Here is a 24,930-nt window from a genome sequence, read left to right as displayed (position 1 = left end):
GGCCCGGCACTTAAGTCATAGGGGCTCCTATAATGTAATTTGGCTATTAGACAAATTTTTGACAAATACACAGGCAATACTGTGTGCACTACTGTTAGGTGCACGCAGTTCTGCCTTAACAAGCAGTACAGTGTGAAGCAGGACATATCTCCCAACTGTTCTTGTAGTCAGACCAAATCCTGACTAAGCGGGACAGTCACCCACCAAATTCAGAACAGTTGGCAGACTGTCCTGGTCTCTCCTACCTGTCTTGTCATGGTCACCACTTGTGGCTGCTGGTGTCTTTAGATCAGTTGCTGCTTGTCTGGATCCTGGAATGTTGGATGCCCTATTAGGAGAAAAAGTACATGAGTAAATGAAATTTAGCCCTGGTGTTAAATCAATATAGCATCCACGTTTTAAAATTAGGCCTCACTGCAGCCACTCATTAAAATACTAGTATTCACATTTGATAAATAAATCTATTTCCCTCCAACTAGCCCTGACATTAAATAGCATTCCCATTTAATAAATAAAAATATTTTCCTCTCTCCAAACAACCCCAGCAAGAAATTAAATAGCATTTAAGTTTAATAAATATATCCATTTCCTACAACCACCCCAGGCATTAAATAACTCATAATCACATTTAATAAATAGACCTCATTTTCCACACACAGCCCCACATTCAATTAATAGCTCCCAAACCACCCCAGCATTAAATTAAAAATCCAATCACCCCATCTTAAATTGATAGGCCCCACTATTAAATTGCCCCTCCATCCCCCCACAAATTGAATAGCACCCAATAATTAGCCCCTACCTGCAATTCACCATTAGATTAACCAGCCTACCTCCCACATTATATTAAGACCCCCCCATCCACACATTATAGTCATACACCGATCCCCCCCCACACACACACATTATAGTCGTACGCCGGCCCCCCCCCCCCACACACACACACACACACATTATGGTCATACACTGACCCCCCCACACACACATTATGGTCATACACTGACCCCCCCCACACACACATTATGGTCATACACCGGCCCCCACACACACACACATTATGGTCATACGCCGGCCCCCACACACATACAATAGTCATACCCTGTCACACACAAAACATACTATATTTTCACTGTCACACACGTACACACTATAATCATACCCTGTCACACACACATACTTTACATACCCTGGCACCCACATACTTTACATACCCTGGCACCCACATACTTTACATACCCTGGCACCCACATACTTTACATAATCTGGCACCCACATACTTTACATAATCTGGCACCCACATACTTTACATACCCTGTCACACACACATACTTTACATACCCTGGCACCCACATACTTTACATAATCTGGCACCCACATACTTTACATACCCTGGCACCCACATACCTTACATACCCTGGCACCCACATACTTTACATACCCTGGCACCCACATACTTTACGTACCCTGGCACCCACATACTTTACATAATCTGGCACATAAACTACCCCCCCTCCCTCCTTACCTTGTGCGCTCCGCGGCGCGCTGTGCAGTCTCTCCTATCACATGGGACGGCACCTATCACGTGGTGCGCGTCCCATGTGACATAGCCAGATCCATTCATAGAAGAGGAGGGGAGAAGAGGACGCGCGGCCACCAGGAAGTAAGTATACAGCCGGCCCCATTTCTCAGCGCACAGACTGTCATGCAGGAATTCCGGCATGACAGTCTGTGCGCTGAGCGATGGGGCCGGCCAGCTAGTAACCGGCCCATCTGGCCATCGGCCCTTCTGGCATTTGCCAGAAGTGCCAGATGGCCAGTCCGGCCCTGCCCATCAGCTAGCCAGGGCTTGAGAAGGAGGTGCACTGTGTAACCTTTGCACCCCACACTACACACAGTGACAGATGGTTACATAAAATTACTTTCAAATGCTATAAAATAAGCTGTCAGTGGGAATGATGAAGACAAATGATCTAGGTCTTATTCCTACAAAATAAATCATGGCTGTTACATCACTGGGGCTATCATGTTGTCTAGATCTGTGGTTGTAACAGCACAAGCAAAGCATTGCAATTATGTAAGGCACCAAATAAACGGCCGGCAATGGATTTTTATGGTTCCCAGGTAGGTGCTGATAGCCCAGTTAAAATATGGGTGGTGTTCACGGCAGTATCGCTCAGATTTTAAAAGAGATTGACTCTAGGGGCTAGATTTCCTAAGCTGCGGGTTTGAAAAAGTGGGGATGTTGCCTATAGCAACCAATCAGATTCTATTTCATTTATTTAGTACATTTTACAAAATGACAGCTAGAATCTGATTGGTTGCTATAGGCAACATCCCCACTTTTTCAAACCCGCAGCTTAGTAAATCTAGCCCTATGTCTTTTTGCACTATGACACTCTGCTCCAGCACAAAAACAAGTTCAAATGTGAGAAATAAATAACAGCACTGTTATTATAGCACACATATTTGGTAATTCATATCAGATATTATTTTGGATTAGTGTAGTGCAAGTTACAAAAATATAAGTAAATGTGTAAGTGAATGCCATGAGATACAGTTCACATGTTCTAATTGCTATATATTATTAAATATGCATTTAAAAGGCACATGCTGTCTGACATAAATCAAGGCTACACAAAATAATTAAGATTGATAGATCAGTACTACAGTGTGCCAAAAATTTATCTAAAAGTAGATACAAAAGAATAAAACAATTACAACATTGATACAGCGATCGGTAAAACAAATAAATTGTACCTAGTCTCTAACATGTCAGCATATAGTAGAACTAGTAGAAATAAGCAGTAGATATAGAACAGTTAAATTTTGAATTTCACAGGAAACTTTCATCCAGAAGAGGGTGCTAGTTAAGCCTTCACAATAAATAGCAAATGTGAAGTGAATAATTTTAAAATTGAAGAATTCAAATCAACAAATCAACATTTTTGTGGTAAACAAAACCCAAAGTCTACCATTATAGAACAAAGATCATCCAAAAAAACATGAAAAATCAATGTGACATATATCATCATCACCATTTATTTATATAGCGCCACTGATTCTGCAGCGCTGTACAGAGAACTCATTCACATCAGTCCCTGTCCCATTGGAGCTTACAGTCTAAATTCCCTAACATACACAGAGAGAGAGAAAGAGAGACTAGGGTCAATTTTTGATAGCAGCAAATTAACCTAATAGTATGTTTTTGGAGTGTGGGAGGAAACTGGAGCACCCGGAGGAAACCCACACAAACACGGGGAGAACATACAAACTCCACACAGATAAGGCCCTGGTTGGGAATTGAAGTCATGACCCCAGCGCTGTGAGGCAGAAGTGCTAACCACTTAGCCACCGTGCTGCCCATATATGTAAGAGACTGCATGAAATGTTTGCTTTTGTGCCTAAATTTAGCACACATGAAAAAGAAAATGCCAATGTTGACAGCAAAAAAGAAAACAAATATGTGACTGATGTGAAATGAGGACTGGATGCGTCATATTTAATTGTCAGAGTTTATATTGGCACGGTCTACAATGTTCAAGCAACATACTCTATTTCTTAAAGATACAAACACATGAAAAAATGTGTATGCTTTTGCAATGAGTTTAAAATTGTGTTAATTGGCTAACTGCAATCACACAAAGCATTGATCAAGGCAAGTTAGGTTTAAAATTAGCCTGAAAAATGTAGTTATTGGATGAGCAAAACAACTACAGGTGAGCAAATTTTCAAAGCTATTTGGCACAAATCAAATTTTGCTGTTTGAAAAAAGAATACAAAACACACGCAATAAATAATGTGGTGCTAATTAAGAATGATAAAATAATATAAATAACTGATAAAAATTTAACCTAATAATGCCAAAAAATGCAGTAGACAATTTTCTCACTGCAACGCCAATAAAACTATTAGATTATACAAATACTACAAAAAATAAGAAAAGACGAGCGCTGCAAGTAAATTATTTACTGGACTTTATTAAAAAAAATGTAAAGTAAAAAATGATTGGACATATTTAGTTACACGACTTAAAATCACAGTGCCTTCAAATAACAAAACAACCTTCATAACCATTACCTGGGAATTCAGCTATGTCTGAGAAAAAAAGATACCAGAGAAAAGCTAAGGAATAATGGATTATTAAAACAAAATGGTGACTATATTTCTGATATATCACAAGTCAGATAATCTGCAGATAATGCTGTAAGCAATATTGCAACATTATATAATAGCTGAGTTACATACACTTAATCAGTGTTTGGCGTTTCGGAAATTGTAATTAATTCATTCGGATACTGCTTAATACAGACACAGTTTCCAGCTCTTCTAGTTCATGAGCCTACCAAGTGAGGGCATTTGATCTACTGTGTACTACTAATCCCAAAAGCCCTTTACCTGTGCAGTTGTTGGACTCCTAGTGGGACTGTATATAAATCAGTGGATTTAATCTTCACTGATTGAAGTAAAAATATTCTGATTCCAGTAGAGTATATATGGTATGCAGTTCAAGTCTGTCTTCCTCAGAGTGCTAATTGGAGGTCTGAACTTTATAAGCCCTCACCTATCCTGCACTCATTGCCGGTGATAGCGTTACATGCTAGCCTCCTGGTTCCTAAATCTGTGTTCTGTGTGCTTCTAACCTTCCATCAGTAGTTCCTCTGCATTTGTTTGTCTCCTGGTTTCTTATACCTGGCTTTGCATCTTATAGTCTGCTGGTTCCTGGCTCTGCTTTCATTTGTTTTCTGAATCCTGATATCTAGATTTGAGTCTGCATGCTATTCAATATAGCTCTACACCATTTACCCAGGCATGGACTGACATGATCATAATTTGCTCGCTCAGTGGGGCTTTGCAGTGTTCGATGGTCTCTGTCATATTTTTGAATTGCCTTAAAGACTGTGAGATATGTATATTAGATTGTAGGTTTTAAAAAGTGGAGATGTTGCCTATAGCAACCAATCAGATCATAGCTGTCATTTTGCACTAAATAAATGAAAGCTAGAATCTGACTGGTTGTTATAGGCAACATCTCCACTTTTTCAAACCCGCAGTTTCGTAAATATACTCCTGTGAGTTATATTTTTATATCTACTAAAAGACTGAGGTTTGCACCAGCATTCCCTCAAAGGCTGTGTGTATTCCAGCATTGTATTTTGACTGTGACTCTTTCCTGCATTACCTCAGAGCATGTGTTATCACCAATCTACTTTTTGATTACTGCCAAATCCAGTGTTCTTGAGCTCTGTCCATCATGATATGTGTTGTAGTGCAATAAACTCCATATTGCTTTAGTACATATCACCTTGTAATTCCTGTGATTTTTTAACACTTGGAAAGTCTTTAGCCTGCTATTTGAGGATGTTTGATCCACCGTTCAGCACAGCTGTTGGATCAATCTTCCTTCTTGTTTTGCAAAGTTTTGGAGACACAATGAAGTTCTGCTTTTGCTCTGCCATTCCGTAGAATTTGTAAATTCATATCTCACTTAATAGTCTATGAAATGGGATACTAGTGGTCAATTAATTCTGCTATGTGATTTGGTTGCAGTTGGAAAAGGCACACTTAGGTCCAAGTTCTACTTGCAAAACGTTCAAACTTTAGGGGCAATATTGATAAATACAACTAACTTGTTTGTGCCAATGAGGCCACTACAGGTTTACAGTGTGCGCACAGTCCATTGTAAATCAAAATGTATAAATCTAATATTTATTCTACTTTTATATGGTCACACATAATGTTGATAGGATTCACTATAATTGGCTAAAAAAAAAATACTACTAATAGCACAATAGAGTCTACCAGAGGCAGATGAAGGGCAGGGAAACGCCAGTCTGCAGACCTATCAATTTACTCCTGTGCAAGCTGAGTGGTGTGCTGTGTCTGCACCCTGCTCAATTAGCACTTGAAGACTTTAAAGATAATTATAATTATAGATGATATAATTACTGATTGAGAAAAGGAACAATGACTTATTTGAACTGATCCCAGCGATTGAAATTTGCACATTAGCTTTATATCTACTTTTAAACATTTTATGTATGTACTTGTTTAAGTTGCATGCCTATCTATTTTATATGTGAACAATATCTTCTATCAAACAATATTAAACCGAACTATAAATCAAATTAACTGACAGAGGCACATGGCTGAGAGTGGAATTAATATCTAAATTAACAGTATTATGATTATAAATAAATGGTTATATGGTTAGATAGGTTCAAATTTTGCAACTACTTATTCACAGGTCTCAAGCTAAACGTTCATCTATTCATCTAATTTAATGTTTCACAGTTAGCCCATAATGACGTAACTTGATAGGCTACACAATATTTCAACCATTATGAAAGATCTATAAATATATGAGTATAAAATAAATTTCAAATCAGTGTAAGATGTAACTTTGTCACTTTTCCAGTATGATAACATTATAATACAAGTACCAGTTACCTAATTCTTCCTCCATTGTGACACCTTTGTTGTGACTGGAAACACCCAGAACTCTGTTGAACAATATTGAAAAGGCACTACCCCAGACACCTAAAAGAATAAGAGACAAACCTAAATTATAAAGAATAAATTTCAAAATGAATGTTTTTACTCCTGCTCCTGTCAGTAGTTGCTTCACAAGTAATTACTGTAGCCAACACTAGAGGCATATGGAGGCTTTAAAGGACTCCAATTCATACTGATTCACCATTGAACAAAATCTATTTGCCACTGTATATACAAGGCACAGAAGCAAATGTTTACTCTGTTTATTGTATTACATCAGGGCTACTATTTATAGTAGCTTTTCTCCAACTCATATGTTTCCATTTAAATTCAAGTGGAATTAGCAGGTGTGTCTACTTCATGCAATGTCCTAGTAATATAAATGAGACAGCTATGTCCAGCAACACTCTTATTCTAATGTATGACACTGCCAGAAATATTTTTCCTCTTACAGATCCTGAATTTATTTCACTGTTCAGTTCTACACTACTTTTACACTCTATCAACTACATGGTCTATGAGCCACCAGTTATTCTCCAATCTCTAGTATTTAAAAAACTCTCAAAAGTTAAACTGATTTTAGAAGTTTTAAGCTGGGTATACATCTATGCAATGATGGTGCAGATCACACGATTCACGGCCGTTTGTTCAGATATCGCAAGAGTGTGTATGCTCCCGTGATCATGTCTTATCGTAAAAAATCAAATTGCATCTATTAATTTGATTTTCGAAACCTCATAAAAATCACAATCAACAATAGAACAATGTCGTGGAAGTGTGTACGCACTCAAGGCCCGCAGCATAGGCAGATATCTGTGCAGGATGTACAGAGCCACAATCTTTTCATCAGATGGTTAGGAGACATAAAGATTACAGATCTGAAGATAAATTGTGTAGGTGTGTACGTACGTATCACATGCTCATCGAGACTTTCAATCGATACGGAAATTGCATCTCACGTATGATTGCATAGGTGTGTACCCAGGTTTAGGCCAGTTACCTACTGATGTTAAAAGCTTGCCTTTAGCAGTTTTTAACACTATTAACAGCACACAAATAGGAATAAGAATAGAAGTTATTGGTTTAAATGAACCCATACCCGCTTTCACTAGTGGTCAGAAGCAACAGTAGCATATTGGACTCTGACTGCTCTATTCATTTGTGTACAATGCAAACGAATGTGAGGGGATCAATGACATATCCTACATCCTCCGCTCTTTAAACAATTCACACAAAACAACAACCCTCTGACTTCCTGACCAACATTGCTGTGTGACTGGATTACAAAGCATACTGATAACTTTTTATCTTTGCAATCTGGCTGGACCTAAATGCAATATGTAGGACTTACCCTCAGTTATCCAACTCCCATTGTGCCACAGATTGTAAGCTTGCGAACAGGGCCATCTCACCACTTTGTCTGTATTACCCAGTATTGTTTATTACTGTGTTTTTCCCCAATTGTAAAGCACTATGGAATTTGCTGTCGCTATATAAATAAATGTTGATGATGATGGTCCTCCATGAACACACATACACGCATAAACAGCCTTAGGACTACACCACCAGGACAATATGTAATTGCTATTAAGCAATTAATCTCAATAACATCAATCACTTATTTTGTGATCATTTCCAACATGCTGTGCTACACGAGAGACTTTAAATTGCTGTGTATTGTGATTTTCTCCAATTGTTAAATGTTTCAATTGTGTCTCCTTGCATGAGCTTCAGGCATCTCATCTCATCTACTGAGTTCAATGGGACAGCTTTTAATTGCTGATGCTAAGCAATGATAGGAGATTCTGGGTAGGAATTATTCATACAAAAGTGTGGGACATTTTGTGTGTTTGTTTTTGGAAAATTAATTTTATATTCCAATAGGCATCCAGATTAAATTACATACATTTTCACAAATGAAAATAGCTATTACAGCACTAGCCTGGGGAAATGAATTAACAGACTATATTCTATATTACTGAGAGGATATCAGAAAAGTTTACAGTTAATGGTGCTAATTTGTGTATTGTCACTTGAGGAGAGAACATGGTGTACAATTAACATATGAAGTATCTTTCACTCACTATATTTTAATATTTTTTAATTCATCTTTCCATTTGCTATGTAATATATTGTCAAATCCACATCCACAAAAAAAGTATAAGTACGCAATCTTCATAAGTTACCTTGTTTGTCTTACTCACCCATTAAAAAGTGTAGAGGATATTCTTCATACTTCTTTATAACAGTTCCCATAAAAAACTTGCTTCCAAATAGCTCTGGGGGCATAAATGTACCATATTTGGCCATTCCTATTTCATAAGGAGTAAATTCAACCCAGTCTGTAAGTGAAAGAGAAGAAATCACTATAGTTATAGAAGGTCAATATTTTTAGCTTTAATTTACACAAAATCAATGCTGCCTTTCCTACCTACTTTTGTAATCTCTTAAATTTAGCATTCACATTCAGCTCCATGTATAGGTCACTCTTATAGCTCAATGTTCAGCACAACTTCAGCTCCCCTGCCCTTTTCTCTTTTCCTATTCTATGCACATAAATAACATACTATTAAACTTCCCCACCAGACATAAGTAAATTTGGTTAATCAATGCTGCACTGTTATATCAGTAATTAAAATATGGAAATCATGTGTTTTCAAACCAGTTTGTCATCCTTCTTGTTCATGTGTTTTCAACGCGTCTGTTTTAACATTTTTATTTCAAAATAAAAATAAAATTGAAAAAAATAAAAATGAATGATGCCCTTGATTTTTATTTAAAAATTAATCTATAGATAAGTGACATGAACATTTACATGCCCAATGCTTCGTTTAACCCTTTATTTTGCAATGTTGCTCTCAAGTAACATCAATATCGTATTACTTTTATGTACATTTTTATCCTTTCATTTTGCAGAGGTGCTCTCAAGCAACATCTAAATGTGTGCTTACAGTAGTCAGGTGTTTCAGAAGTTGCAATAATAATCAATATATAGTATATGAATACAGTGCTGCAAAAAAAAGGGTTTTCCTTTAAATTTTCAATGCTTGCCAAATAAATAAAGGGTTAAAGACTCTTTCAAATCAGAAGACCTTACCTCACAGCAGTTGGAATGAAGAGTGTAACAATAACAGCAATAACTGAACTAGAGATATGAGTGGCTGTAACACTGAAAATTTAAAATGTGGAAAAGAATCAGCAAACAAACATTCTGTCAAAATTATAGGAGTCAAAGTATGAATATAAATTCTTTCCTGTGTGAAATTATGAACCATTCCATTTTTTTAAAGGTTTTATTTAACAAGGCTGGAGGTTAGACAGATACAGATGCAAAGAACCCCCCAAACACACATAAGTAGAGCATTTGGTGAAGGAGTATATACAAGACTCTAAATGAACAGGAATTAAGGTAAACAAACGAGGGGGAGCAACCAAGGATTTTCAAAATATATAAAAGGAAAAGTAAAAGAAGTAGAGAAGCTAGTAAGAGGACAAGAGATAAAAGTAAGAAAAGAGATAAGGGAGGAACAAGAAGAGGTAAGGCCCAGGGGAAATTGGAAAACTAAGGGCAAGCTAGCGTCAGGACTAACTGTGGAATGGAAGATACATGTTATTGTACATCGCCCAGGGTTCCCAGGTTTTGCAGAAATATTAATTATAACCGTTATGTGTTCCATTTGATAAATAATATACCATATTCTAGCTAGGACAGCATGAAAAGAAGGAGGAGAGTCAGATTTCTAGTTCATTGCGAGCTGGCAGCAGAGACAAAGTGTTGGATCAGTTTGAGGTGAAGTTTTGTGATGTCTGGGGGTGTGGGGGGGGGGGGTGTAAAGGGAGAACGAAATATTTGGGCAGGAGTGGAAAGTTATAAAGGAGCACCGAGTGATTAAATTACAGAGAGAGGACCACCAGTTGGAGAGCTTAGGGCAAGACCACCAGATGTGGAGGAATGTACCTAGACCAGAGCATACTCTTCAGCATCTGTCAGAAGTGTCTGGGAAAATTTTAGACATTCCAGTGAGTACCAGTGATACTACAGCTTATAAGAGTTTTCTTTAATTTTGACACAGATAGAGCTTGCAGTACATTCCCGATCTCAGACCACTCCTCTGCGTCCAGAGACTCACCAAGGTCAAGTTCCCAGACACAGACATAGGAATCGCCCGGCAAAGGGCCAGGGAGTCCAAGTTCGCCATAGAGCATCAAGACCAAGCCTTTAGTAGAGAGCCCTGACGTAGACATAACGATTCAAATGAAGAGGAAGATCTGGGCACAGAGAAGGGTATGTGAGAGGCATGAAAACTACAAATTTGGAGGTATTAGAAAAGATGTTTGGGTGTTAACGGCAGACAGTATCTGAAAACTAAGGAACTGCCATCGTACGAGAAATGTCACCAAGAAATCTGATGCATCCAACCAAGCATAGAGAAGAAAAATAAACATTATGTATCGATGCAAAAGCAGGGTTCCCAAATATAGAAACAAGTGGGGAGGGATCAGGGGCTAGTTCGTATACCTTATTGACTGAAGAGAGTGCTATTATCGGGTGTGATTTGACAAGCGCTGGATGGTGGGATGGGGGAGCGAGAGTAAGGAGGACATAGTGGGTAAATTAATCTTCAATGAAAACCCACAGTTTGGTCGAGAAGACGACATTCCATTGGACACACTGGGCGAAGTGCGCAGCCTAATAATAACACTTGGGGATCCCCAAACTGCCACCCTGGATAATCACTGAAGCATTTTGAGACGGACTCTGGTTCATTTCTTAGACCGAATAAGAGTGGAGGAATTTTAAGGTTGGCACGAGGGGGTGATGCGGACAGGAAAGGCCTGGAAAAGATAAAGAAGTTGGCGAATAAAATTCATCTTCACCGCATTTATGCAGCCAACCCAAAAGATGTGTTAGGGATACTAGGAGAGGAGATCTGTTTTTATAGTGGATAATAAAGAGGGGTAGTTTGCCTGGTAGAGCTGGTGGTGGGATTTGTTAATGTGCACACCAAGATATGTTAGTTTTAGTAGACACCATCGAAAGGGGAATCGGACACACAGCAATCCTGTCAGAAAGAGGGCGGAAAAATTCCAGGACCTCAGTTTTCTGAGTATTGATTTTGTATCTAGGCAGGGAGCCATAGGTCTCAATCTTATGAGAGCAGGCACAGAGGTTAATGGATGGGTAACAGTTAATTAGTGTAGTCGGCATACAAAGCTATTTTGTACTCCGATTTACAGAGTGAGACACCAGAAATTGCCATAGACTGATGGATGCTCTGCACCAATGGCTCAATGTCTAAAGCACAGTTGAGTGGGGAGAGGGGGGATCCTTGTCTCGTGCCATTGGTAATGGGGAATGGGCTAGAAAGAACCCTGTTTGTTTGAACAGCAGCAAAGGGAGAGTGATACAAGGCAGAGATACCTGATCCTTTACAGAGAAGCCAATATGATCAAGAGTACAAAATAAAAAAGTCCAGAGATAAAATGAGAGAAAGGGGCATATGTTTGTTAATGGAATAAATAAGATCGATTGTATGGCTGATTCTGTCTGAGACCGGATGACTGGTCAAACTCACTTGTTCAGGATGCATTAAGGAAGGAAGAAGTATGTTCAACCAGGTAACCAGAATGTTTGCAGAGAGTTTAAGTTCACATTTTGCAAAGAAATGGGTCAATGCTTGGGGTCTCTACCTGGTTTTAGAATTCAAACGATGTTGGCATGTGTAGTGGCCGAGACAAAGACTGCCCTCTCAGTATCTCGTTAAACAGAGTAGTGAGCCAAGGAGCCAGAACCACAGACAATTTTTTGTAATACTGGGAGGTGAAACAGTCTGAGCCTGGGGCGCAAGTAGATTTCAGCAACATAATCACTTGGGATGTTCCTTCCGGGAAAATAGCAGCATTTAGAAACATTGTGTGTGTATCAGTAAGGTGAGGATGGGATTTTGCTTGTAAGTAGTCATCAATGAATGTGATGTGAGAGGATGGGGAAGAGGGGGTGTCTGCAAATTGTAAAGAAATGTATAATAAATACTGAATTCCTTAACAATATCTATGGGGTCACAGCACTACCTTCTAATCTCTCTAATGAGAGTACGAACTCGTTTCTGCAGCAAATTATGTGCCAGCATAAAGAATGGTAGCTGCTTATCTCAAGAGGAGGGTGTTAAGCTGGCCTTTAACTGATTCTATCTAAACGAGGAGTTGAGAAGAGGGTATCATTTTATGGTGAGATAGAAGAGTCGACAGACGAGATTCCAAAAGTGAAATTTCAGCCAGCCCATGCTTCCAGGATGTGGCAGAGATGCTAATTAATAAACCCAGTAGTGTGGGTTTGTGTGCTTCCCATAAAATACTAGGAGAAATGTAAGGTGTTGTATTACTAGCAAAGTAGTCAGTTGTGGTCTCTTTAACCTTGTAAAACAACCCAGTGTCTAATAGCAGGGAATTGTAAAAAGCACCAGGAGCGTTAGCGGGGCACCGGAATAGATAAGTTTAAGATAACAGTCGCGCATGGTCCATCCACAAGAAAGGATTGATAGAGGCAGCATAGCCAGATGTGGTGAGTCAAGCTGAGACAATGAGCATGTCTTTGTGGGACTGGGTGTGATGTGGAGAGGAGTAATGGGTGAAATCTATGTACTGAGGGGGGCGAAGATGACCTATATCATATGGGGTATGTAAGGCTAGATGGGAGGATAGTGCTTGGGCAGAGAGGGAAGGAGGCTGTTAGTGTTTTCTCACTGGTAGGGTTCAATGCAAAATTAAAGTCGCCCTCGACAATTAAGTGACCCAAAGCAACTCATCTAATGTGTGAGTTGGGTCTCTTACAGGTAAACAATATCCGCCTTCTTACATCTGCAGACCGAAAACACCATGGTGCGCTTATTAGGCGAGTTTAAACCATTCACATCAACTGAAAGGATCTTTAATGCCATCTAACAGCCGAGTGGTGAAGAGTAAAAAGCAAAAGTCAGAAAGCAGAGTGAATAAAAGAGGAGACCATTCCCCTGGGCCAGGGAGAGAAAAGAATCAAAAAAGAGTAAGAAAAAAAGAGAGATGAACAAGACAAGAGAGGAAAAGAGGACCCAATAGGGCCAAAACCCTTACAGAGGAGGACCTAAAAGAGGCCCATCAAAAGGAAGGAGAAGTTGAAGACTACAAAAAGAAGAAGGGTGTGTTGGGGGTGGATACATACAAAAACACGTAAAGGAAGACCTCGCCCCAAGAGAGAGAGAGATGAATTAGACTTTAGCAGGTGGAAATAAGAACTGTGCCAGGAAGGAGGGAGGAAAAAGGAGGGGAAGGAAAGAGAGGAAAGTAGGGGAAGGTCTATGGAAGGGGGGGTGATGAAAGAAACTGATAGGCCTTCCAGAGTAGGTGCCAGATCTCTACGAAAGCATGTCGTTTCCCTTGGGGATGGACCGGCCCACTGCCATTCTGGCTGGAGGCGGGGGCTTCTCAGGATGATTAGGAGAGGAGCCCACTGGGGCTGTGCGAGAGTGGATTCTGGGAGGATACCAAGCATTGACAGGAGGGATTGACTCTGTTCCAGGGTTTTGGCATAGAGCATGGAGCCCCAACAGAAGACTTGAAGTTTAAATGGAAAGCACCACTTATATTTGATGGTGTGCTGGCGCAAAATCTTGGTGATCAGTTGCAAATCTCTTCTCTTCTGTATGGTGGAAGGGGCAAGGTCCTGGAATACTTGAATTTGGATATCACAGAAGTCAATGTGGGGGGTGTTTCTAAGAGCTTGAACAATTTTCTATTTGAATCGAAAATAATGAAGTCTGACAATGACATCTCAGTGGTTCTGACCCGCAGAAGGCCTGGCGCAGAGCACCATGTGAGCCCAGTCCATGAGGAGATCAGATGGGAAGAATATGCTGAAACAGTGCTCAGAAGTAGTCAGGGAGCTCAGAAGAATCTGCAAATTACGGGATGTTGCAAAGCCTCAAAATATTAGGGCGAGAGCGATTCTCCAAATCCTCTTGCTTTTCCTTGATAGATTACCATTCAGACTATACAATGATGAGTTCCCTATCAATAGTGGAATGGGACCTGCCCAGATTGTTAGTTTTATGCTCGAGAGCATCCGTTCTGGAGCCAAGCAAGGTTTGTTCAGATGTTAGGTCATCAACAGCTTTATTAAGTTCTTTGTAAAAGGCAGCTCTTAGGTCATTATCAAGATTAGTCATAACTTGTTGAACACGTATACCCAGTTCAATGTCCAGCGGAGCCGAGGAAGAGGTTTGGTCCATGGGGTGAGAAAGTAGAGTAGTTGAAGATGATTTTCCGTAGATATTCAATTGGTGCAACTAAGAACCTTTCCTGGACTTACAAGCCATGGCAGAAGAGGGAGGTCAGACGACACTTGGTAGGAATGAGGGAAGCCAGGAAGCTTAGGCACAGTTGGGAGATATATTCTGAGGGGTAGAGGTCCTCCTAATACATTTAAGGCAGCAGCATCATCGCCACATAATAGGTTTTAGGGCCACGGCTATAGAGTAATTCCTGCAATGTAGTAAAAGCACAGCTAGATAGATCAAACATCAAATTTACTTGTCTTTTGTTTTACTACCCATAACTCAATAACACAAAACAACACTCTAGTATATACCGACTATATACCCAGTGGTCAACAAACAGTTAAGGTGAACCCATTATTTATCTTGCTTATACACAGACCTTCCTATATGTTCACTGTTTTGTCCACTTTTACACGAACCCTTCTTTTTCAGTATTGCCAACCCAAATAGTGCACTTGGGTTGGCATTACTGAAAAAGAAGGGGTTGTCTAAAAGTGGATAACACAATGAACATATAAGAACGCTGGGGTATAATTAAGCTAAACAATATACTATAATTATTTGATGTTGTTATGCTTTGTTAAATCTGTCCAGCATGATAGTTTGTTTTATTCTTTAGAGAGAAAAGCCATTGCTGAGGAGGGAAGTGATTTTCTATACCGTAGCAGCACAAATGCAGAGTGTGTGCTAGTGGCTAGGAAGATTCCAAGGTTGCAAACATGCTCTGTATTATCAGCATATTAAGGGATCCATTGCACTCTTAATTTAATGCTATTTCAGAGGTTTAATAAAATAGAATACCAAAGACAACAAGCTTGCAGTTAGAGACCACAGGGCCCCAATAAATAGAACACCACCTTCCTCTCATGGTTCAACATAATGGCAAAAATATATCAACATCCCCTAGTTGGTAGCATTCAAAAAATCATACTGGCATCTCTGATTCTGAGTAGGCTGCTCTCAATACCACCTTTACTGATTCAGATTATTCACCTGCCATCTTAAAAAGCTCAAAAGGCTGTTGAGGCACAGAGAAGGATGATACGCTCTTGTAAGTGAAAGAATTTCACAATTACCTTCGGAAAACATGAAAACATTGCTGGCCCTAAGAGGAGGAGGATGTGCTGTGTTGGAAAACAGAGGTTGAGAATGGAACAGATATCCACTACTGACAAATCTAATATAATCAGTTGTTAATTTGTCACTTTGTTTAACATTAAAGGTAAAAGAATAATCATCAACACAACATTTTAATTTAAGACAATACTTAATGTTTCTTTAAACTTAAGTACCACTGGCCAAATATCTCAAATTGAGATTTTGAAATAAGGGTTACCTTTAGTGAATGATTGAGAGAACCTTAAATAGCACTCAACAAAAACAGATGAAAGTTTATGGTTTATAAATCTGTGTTTCTTAAATCCAAGTTATAAGACACTACATATACATCAGAAACTTTTCAGTACTGAACAGGGCCGCCGAGAGGGCTGGGGAGCGGGTACAGTTTACCCGGGCCCGGCCATGCCAGGGGGCCCGGGCCGGGCCCTCGCTGCTAATTTAATTTTTTTTTTCTATTTATTTTTCTCTTTTGCGATATTGTTTTTTTACTTTTTTTTTTTTTTCAGCGGGGGGGGGGGGGGGGTCTTGGGTTTCTTGGGAGCTGGAAGAAAAAAAAACAAAAAAAAAACAATACTCACGTGATCGCGCGGGGCCGTGTCCCTCCTCTCCTCTTCTCCATTCACACTGACTGCCGGGCGTGACGTCATCAAGTCACGCCTGTCAGTCAGTGAGGAGCGCCGCAGCCAGCATGAAGAAAGAAGACAGAAGAGGAGACAGAAGAGCAGAAAAGAAAAGAAAGAAGTTGACAAAAGGTAAGTAAAGAAACGGAGAGGCTAGGGGAGGAAAACAGAGAGGGACAGTACTATAAAGAAAGGGGAGAGAGAGACAGAGGAGGAAAAAAAAAGTGGGCGAGAGGAACAGAGGAGGAAAAAAAGGAGAGAGCCACAGAGTAATAAAAAAAAAAGTGGGAGAGAGGAACAGAGGAGGAAAAAAAGGAGAGAGCCACAGGGGAATAAAAAAAAATTGGGGAGAGAGGAACAGAGGAGGGAAAAAAAGTGGGAGAGAGGAACAGGAGGAAAATAAAGTGGGAGAGAGGAAAAGGAGGAAAAAAAAGTGGGAGAGAGGAACAGAGGAGGAAAAAAAAGTGGGAGAGAGGAACAGAGGAATAAAAAAAGTGGGAGAGAGGCACAAAGTAAAAAAGAAGGGGGAAAAGCAGCATGGAGGTCGGAGTGTGAGCATAAGGGGGTACAGTGTAGTTGTGATGAAGGGGCACAGTATTGTGTGTGTGATGGCACAGGGGGCTTGTTGCAATGTAGTGTGTGTGAGGTAGGTGGCGGCTAATTAATGGGCGCTATTTTGTTTGTAGGGTGATGGTGAGGCAATTTAATAGTGGGGACTATTAATTTAAGATGGGGTGGTTTGGGGGCTATTGAATGTTGGGGTGAGTTTAGGGAGAATGAGGTCTATTTATTAAATGTGACTATGAATTATTTAATGGCAGTGATGGTTGCGGGAAATAGGTATTGCTGGGGCTGTTTGCAGGAAGGGAAATAGGTTTATTTATTAAATGTGAATAGTATTATTTTAATGTTGGGGCTGGAGGAAGGCCTAATTATTAATCGTGGGTGCTATTGATTTAACGCCGGGGCTGGCTGTAATTTTCTAAATGTAGCCATTTTTTTTTCAAAATAGGTCCTTTAACATTTCTGGATCCGGACAAGCCACAACTATAGAAACCAGCAACCACAGGTGGGGAAAGTGAGAAGAACAGGTAGGAGAGAGCAGCACAGTGTGTGAAATGTTGTGATTCTAGTAGGGACAATACCAATTTTTGGTGAATATTGTGCCCAATGTAAGGTGTAGGCCAAGACTGAACTGTTTGTGTACACACTGCATTGTTTGTATACTACACTGTGGTGGTAGATGTCCTGAAAGTCAGGAGTGCTTGAACATATGTGACGCTCTGGCGAATTGAGAGCCTAGTGGTTTTGATGTTAGCCACGCCCCAATGGCACATTTGCCACGCCCCCAAATGCATGACCACACCTCCCAAAAATTTTGCACCGCCGTTTGGATAGCCACGCCCCTGAATGTATGACCAATCACATAAATTTTTTTGGGGCTTTTTGGGGCTTACTTGACTATGAGGGGAGGCCCCATGAATTTGTTGTACCCGGGCCCTGAATTCTTCTTGGCAGCCCTGGTACTGAATATAGCTCGTAATTCAATATAATTTGAAACATTCTTTACAAACATCTACCTTTTCTATATAATGGTGCTGTTTATTCACACCTTTTCACAAAAGCTACAAAATGACAGCTAAAGCAGTGACCACTTGGGTACATACAAAAAATAAAAATAATGTCAAATGGCTCACACTAAACATATCTATACACTTGTGTCACAATTAGGTCTTTGTTGTTCACATGTATCAATTACTAAAACTGTACATTTTACACTCAGAAATAATAGCCATTCAAAATTGCTCAGTATATTAATCGTATAGCTACTTATATAGTTTAACTGTAAATAATGTGGCATGCAGTAAGTTGCAATCACAACCAGACATCTAAAAGATTGGACCAGAGACCAGATGTACGGTATATATAGGCAGCAATACTAGTACAGCTAGACACCTTCCTTTGTCATTTTTACTTTCTATACAGGGTATAGAGTGTGTTATGCTACATGTAAAGGGAGGATACATATGCTGTTTATTGTGTAAAGGAAAAGTAAAGTGACCTGTTTGATGGACTTAGGGGAAGATTCAATTCAACGCAAAGTGACACTGGGACAGTCCATGGAGACACATTGTGCCGATGTTCAGGCTGGAATCTTCGCGACAATGGTGCAAGGAAAAATGAGCCGCGATCCCTTACCGTAATGGCCAGCAATGTGTGCAGCCGGACATTGTACTGATGTCTGCCAGCATATCGCTGGCAATTGAATCTCTTCCTTTTGTTTAAATGCCTACATTCTGAATGATGTGTTACATGTGTTTATGAATGAGTCCCCCAAAACCTATCCCAAGGGTTTTCTCCTCTGTCACTTAAGTTACTTTTCAAATGCTTTCATAAGAACTACTCAAGATGAGACCAACACCATTATATTTATCATCTTCACAGTGTATTGGCTGCATGTTTTATCATAATTAAATGCTTTTAAAGCGCTACGGAATTTGCTGGCACTATCATCATCATCATCACCATTTATTTATATAGCGCCACTAATTCCGCAGCGCTGTACAGAGAACTCACTCACATCAGTCCCTGCCCCATTGGAGCTTACAGTCTAAATTCCCTAACACACACACAGATACAGACTAGGGTCAATTTGGTAGCGGCCTATTAACCTGTCAGTATGTTTTTGGATTGTGGGAGGATACCGGAGCACCCGGAGGAAACCCACGCAAACACAGGGAGAACATACAAACAGTCCAGACAGATAAGGCCATGGTCGGGAATTGAACTCATGACCCCAGTGCTGTAAGGCAGAAGTGCTAACCACTTAGCCACCGTGCTGCCCACTATATAAATAAATGATGATGATGATGATGACGATGCTTTAACAGGTTAGGGAATAAAAAGATCTATTTAGTAGTGAGCAGATGTGTGTTCCTAATTGATATTTGATTTTAATTGAACATCAGTTATATTTCATGTGTTTGGATCTCATTCTTCCTTCAATTTCAGTAAGCACTTTGAAGGAATCAAATGCATTAGAGTGGATAATTCTGGTCAATAAAACCCCAAAATAGCAATATTTTGGTGTCTGTTAGAGAGTTCTGTGGATCTCTCCTACATTATACTCATGGTGAGGACAAAACCTATTTCACAAAGGCACATGTACAGTATCTGCTTTTTGGAATAAAAAGGGAGTTGCTGCAGAGTGAATTTAGGGTAAAACACGGTTTAACTACATATTTTAGATATGAACATTTAAATTGATGGATTTAGCTGTCTTTTAGTTTTCTTGTTTCCAGTTTTGACAAATATGAAACTGTTTCAGACTGAGAGTGTTACTTTGATAAAATGCCTCTATTACGCATTCCAAAATAGTGATTTTATTTCTAAGCAGGTAACCAGTTTCTCGCTGTTAACAAAATTGTAGTTTACTTTGGCTAAGATTAATTGTTCTACAACAAGTATAGAGTACACACAGAATAAACTACCTTCACCTGCCATTGAAATATGTTCTTTTGATTATAAAACACGAGACAACTTGATTTATATTCTTTCCCTATGGTTCAAATATTGAAATTTTGACAAAATAATGTTTACTCTGTAAATGCTTGGAAATATTTTTACCACAAATGCACATGGAGGTATATGTGTCTGCAGGTCTGGATTTGTGGAAAAGCTATATAGACTTGGAATTAGGGATACATTTCTACATCATTTTTTTTGCATATAAATAATAACTGCTATCTTATTTTTTTAAACATGTAACAGTGGACTTAATATAAGCAGACTTACCTCCAAACTGACGCTGTAGATATCCGATCGCAGCAGGATGCTGACTCCAAGTTATTTTGACTAGTCAGGTGTCCGTCAGTAGATTTTAACGTCATCGCGACCTGTATCACTTTTAATTTAAAGTGGCAATGTCAAGACCCCGCAGGTTAAGTGTTTAAACACTTAACCCGACATTGCCACTTTAAATTTAAAGGGATACAGGTCGCGATGAGGTGAAAATCTACTGACGGACACCTGACTAGTCGGAATAACTTGGAGTCAGCATCCTGCTGCGATCGGAGTTCTACAACGTCGGTTTGGAGGTAAGTCTGCTTATATTAAAATAGTTTTTTTCTCACATTCAGAATTTGTGTGGTACTCCTCGGTGTCGAAATTTTCCGCACCGTTAAAGAGTACCCAATCCTATTCTAAAAGGTTTGCAATATAGGTTGTACCATTGTCATATAAGGCATTTTGTGGGGATGCTTGATGCCACTGAAAAAAGATGGCTTAGAGGGGCAAAACATGTAAACCCAACCCTGGCTGTCTTAGTAGTAGATTAGTAAATCAAGTAAAAGCATGATTAAGAACAGATACAGTCATTGACAGTGGGTACAATTTATCTGAATTCACGCTAGACTAAAGCTGGGTACACACTATACTGTTTTCGTCCAATAATCGGCTCAAACAGCCGACATACGGCCGCTCGTTCAAAAGTCGGGTCAGTGTGTGCAGTGACACGATGGTCGAAAGTGTGCCCGAATGGACGATTGTCGCCTCATTTGGTTGGTCGTACCGTTTAATATTTTCGTTCCAATCTCATTTCCGCTGTGTAATGTGTATAAACTTCCGACCGATCCACGACAATCCTCCGATACTTCCTCGACCTGGGGGGCGTGTGTATGTTAATTTTTTATGTCAATCCCAGTCCCACATGGTGCGGAATCCGCACATCACAGGCTTGTGTTTTGTATAGATGTGTATTGCACCTGTCTAGCTGCAGACCATTACACGTGTATAAAGCACGTGGGTTATTACCCTTTGCATCTATGTTGGCAATCATTTCTCATTTAACCTTTATAAAGTTTAAAAACTATGAGAGTTATAAAGTCATACTAACCTTTATTAAATAATATTTATAAAATACTCAGAATAAACCACACAGTGTTAACGCAACAGTTTTATTGCAGGTAAAAAAAATAACGATATAAAATTTGTCTAGTACAATATGAAACGTGAAAAAAAATTAGTATTACAGTGAAAGGGTGCTACTGGTTTGTGGCACAACAGTTGCGAACAGCATATACATGTCATCAAAAGTATTATCAAGGTTTTTGATTTTTTTCTTAATGTTTGCAATATTTCCTTTCATTTCTTTAAAATAATCGTTGAGCTTGGCAACATTTTTTTCTTCTTCCGAACTTTCATCGGATATGACAATGGTATCTATGAAGAAAGAAAATAAAAAAGTTTTACCATTTCGTTTCTATATCTCTAATAAAGTTAATACAAGTTTTATTCCAACACCTGAAATGTGCTCACCTTGCACACTGCTCGATATCAGTTTGTGTTGTGGTCCCTCTGGCACATTTATTTTTTCTTGTTTTATAACAGGTGTTATTACATCTATGGTATCTACAGTAGCCTTGTCACCGTTGATTCTTGCTTCTGAGAAAACAATAATCATACGTTTGCATTGGTTCATGTGACAGTAGAATGAAATACATAAAGTTCTTCAAACAGGCACACTACACGGGCTACTCACTTTTTTTAATGTTTTTACGGATTCGCTCCAGTCTCCTTGCCTCTTTATTTTTAAGGTCCGACCACCTCTTCTGGACTTGGAATTTATTTATTTTCTTTCCAAGTTTTTATTTCAGTAATCGCAGTAGTTTTTGCATTATCAATTCCTTTCTATTATTCACTTTTCTGTACTTTCGCTTTTGACAGTCGTAGTCGTACTGGTCCAGTACTTTTACCATCATCTCCATCTCTCTTGGGCTCATTGACTTTGCTCTTTTAACTGCAGTACATTCTTCTTGAGCATCTCCATCCCCCACCTTAACTTTTCCAACATTTGTTGGCCCTTCCACCACCATTTGTGACTGCGTCTCCTTCTCCATTGCTTCAACCCCCACTAACACCTTCTCTTCATTCGCCATCTTCTCACGTTCCTCTGCGCCAGACAGGCTCCTCTATAATTTTATACACTCAGACATGGGCGTTTGTTTAGAGAATTGAGAATTGTGGGTGATGCCTATTCGTGTATAATAACCTTGTGTATCGATTTTTTTTTCTATAACTGTAACCCGTTCATGACCATTACATACGAAGGGATTTTACTATTCTTCGGAGCTGTACATTCGTTCACATACACGGTAAGTTATTTCCGATTGTTACATACATGTGTACTTGCATTGGTTTATTGTACAGCACAGATGGGACTTATGTTTCTTTTTATTATACCCAAACAGAACACAATGGCTTACGAAAGAAATGCTGACCTAATGAAAGATTTTATTGAGACCTACAGGGCTCACCCATGTTTGTGAAAAGCCAAATCCAAAGAGTATTCTAACCGAATGATGCAAAACATGGCGATGCAAAAGCTTGTAAAAGCATGTCTGCCATATCACCCTGGAGCAACTGTTGAATGGGCAAAAAGCAAGATCCAGAACCTTAGGACTGTGTATAAAAATAGAATTAAATAAAGTTGAAGCAGCCAAAAAATCTGGAGCTGCAGCTGAAGACGTGTATGTGCCAAAGCTATGGTACATTGATATGTTACACTTTGTGAGGGACCAAGAAACACCACGTACGTCCACTAGCAGCATGCCCACAGACAGCAGTTAATCCACAGAGGTAGAGCAAGCATATGATATACCTGCAATCGGCACAGTAAGTACAGTACATTATGATGTTGCCATGTAACAGATTTATTCATGTTCAAACAATCAACACAATAACAATGCATAACATGTATATAAACAGTCATAAGCAATCATTCTGCCATGGCACGACACCATCACCGTTGAAATACGTAAGGTACGCTTCACGATTTAATTTTGCTAATGAACTACTGTTTTTAGAGTGTCCACACTCTAATGGTGTCAAGCCCACTACCTCTATGTCCTCGGCATTACTTTCCACATTGACCTGAGTGGTACGTCCACTGTTGCTTTTACGCCGCAGAAAGTTATGCAGAACACAACAGGCCATCACTACTTTGTCGACTTTGTCCAAACGCAGGTTTATTGTAGAATGAAAAACTCGGAACCTGTTACTTAGAATCCCAAAGGCATTTTCAACTACACGCAGAGCACGTGACAGTCTGTAATTAAATATACGTCTTTCAATGGTCAGATTTCTTTGAGGGTACGGTTTTAAAACATTGTTGTGCAATGCAAAGGCATCATCTGCCACAAACACAAAGTTTAGTTCATATTTTGTGCTACTCCGCGGTGGAAGGTTTAGGGCATTGTTTTGTAGTTTGTTATAGAAGGTAGTATGCTCCAATGCACCACCATCTGAGACTCTTCCATTTTTTCCAATGTCCACAAATAGGAATTCATAGTTCGCATCCACTATGGCCATTAAAATAATGCTAAAAAACCCTTTGTAGTTATAGTAGAAAGATCCACTGTTTGATGGTGGCATGATTCGGACATGTTTGCCATCATTAGCACCAGAGAAAATTCCATAGTCTCTCAAAGTCTTCCGCTATCACTTTCCAGTCTTCCTCTGTTGATGGAAACTGAAACATAAAGATGTGTAAATAGTTTACATTTGAACATGCATGCAATTGCATTTCCTCATTCGTTTGCTCTTTTTCAGCCTGCACTACTGTCTGATGGGCTCTTGCTGGAAGTTGAAGACCAGGATGCTACAACAATTAATAGCACTCCACGTGAAAGCCAGCTAACTGCTGACAGGCAAGATGTGACACAAGCTGATACACCAGCAAAAAACAATCAGAAGCGAAAGAGACGCAGAATAAATGAAATACAAGAATCTGATGCACTAGCAGAAAAGATGATTGATTGCGCTAACACTCTGATAACAAAAAGAAAGGAACAGGACACATTTGATTTCCTCACAGCAACAATAGCTAGCAAAATGAGAAGTAGTAGCAAGCGCGTACAAGCTGAAATGGAGCGGCTGCTGTGCGACCTCATGTGTAGGGCTACCGCTAAAGATTTGTGGCCGGACACATTTATTTCCACAACTAACCATAGACACAAACAAGCATACACATTTCAGACAGCACAGTTGCAGCATGGTACCATGGGTGGACAAAGCGGCATGTCTCAACCTTGTATGACATCCACGCCATTACCATCAGTAAGGATGCCACATTACGCAGGGGACACATCTGGTATGGACACAAGCGAATTTTTGCACTACCAACAATTATAAACTATTGCTCTGGTCCAAACAATCTATGAATTGCACATTCCAAGTTAAATGTATTTTTACAATGTTATATATGTTAATATGTAAACCGCTATTTTTACAATAAATACTATTGCTTTTCATCAACCTTCATATACTGGTCACTGAGAACTTCGATGATAGCATCACAGGTGTCAGGTATTATCATGCCAAGAGCTTGA

General features: G+C 39.5%; 1 protein-coding gene across 1 annotated transcript in view; it reads right to left on the bottom strand.

Annotated features, from left to right (window-relative positions):
* PLA2G4A (phospholipase A2 group IVA) overlaps positions 1-24,930 on the bottom strand; it is a 243,623-nt gene that overhangs the window by 72,432 nt on the left and 146,261 nt on the right. The window contains exons 11-12 of the mRNA XM_075182675.1: positions 8,697-8,834; positions 6,448-6,537 (exon numbers count right to left, since the gene is read on the bottom strand). Coding sequence (XP_075038776.1) covers positions 6,448-6,537; positions 8,697-8,834 — 228 coding nt within the window. The remainder of the gene's footprint in view (positions 1-6,447; positions 6,538-8,696; positions 8,835-24,930) is intronic.

The sequence above is a fragment of the Mixophyes fleayi genome, chromosome 8, assembly GCF_038048845.1.
Source record: "Mixophyes fleayi isolate aMixFle1 chromosome 8, aMixFle1.hap1, whole genome shotgun sequence".
NCBI classification, from domain to species: Eukaryota; Metazoa; Chordata; class Amphibia; order Anura; family Limnodynastidae; genus Mixophyes; species Mixophyes fleayi.
The sequence above is the reverse complement of the archived record's forward strand: the minus strand, read 5'-3'. Positions and strand labels throughout refer to the sequence as shown.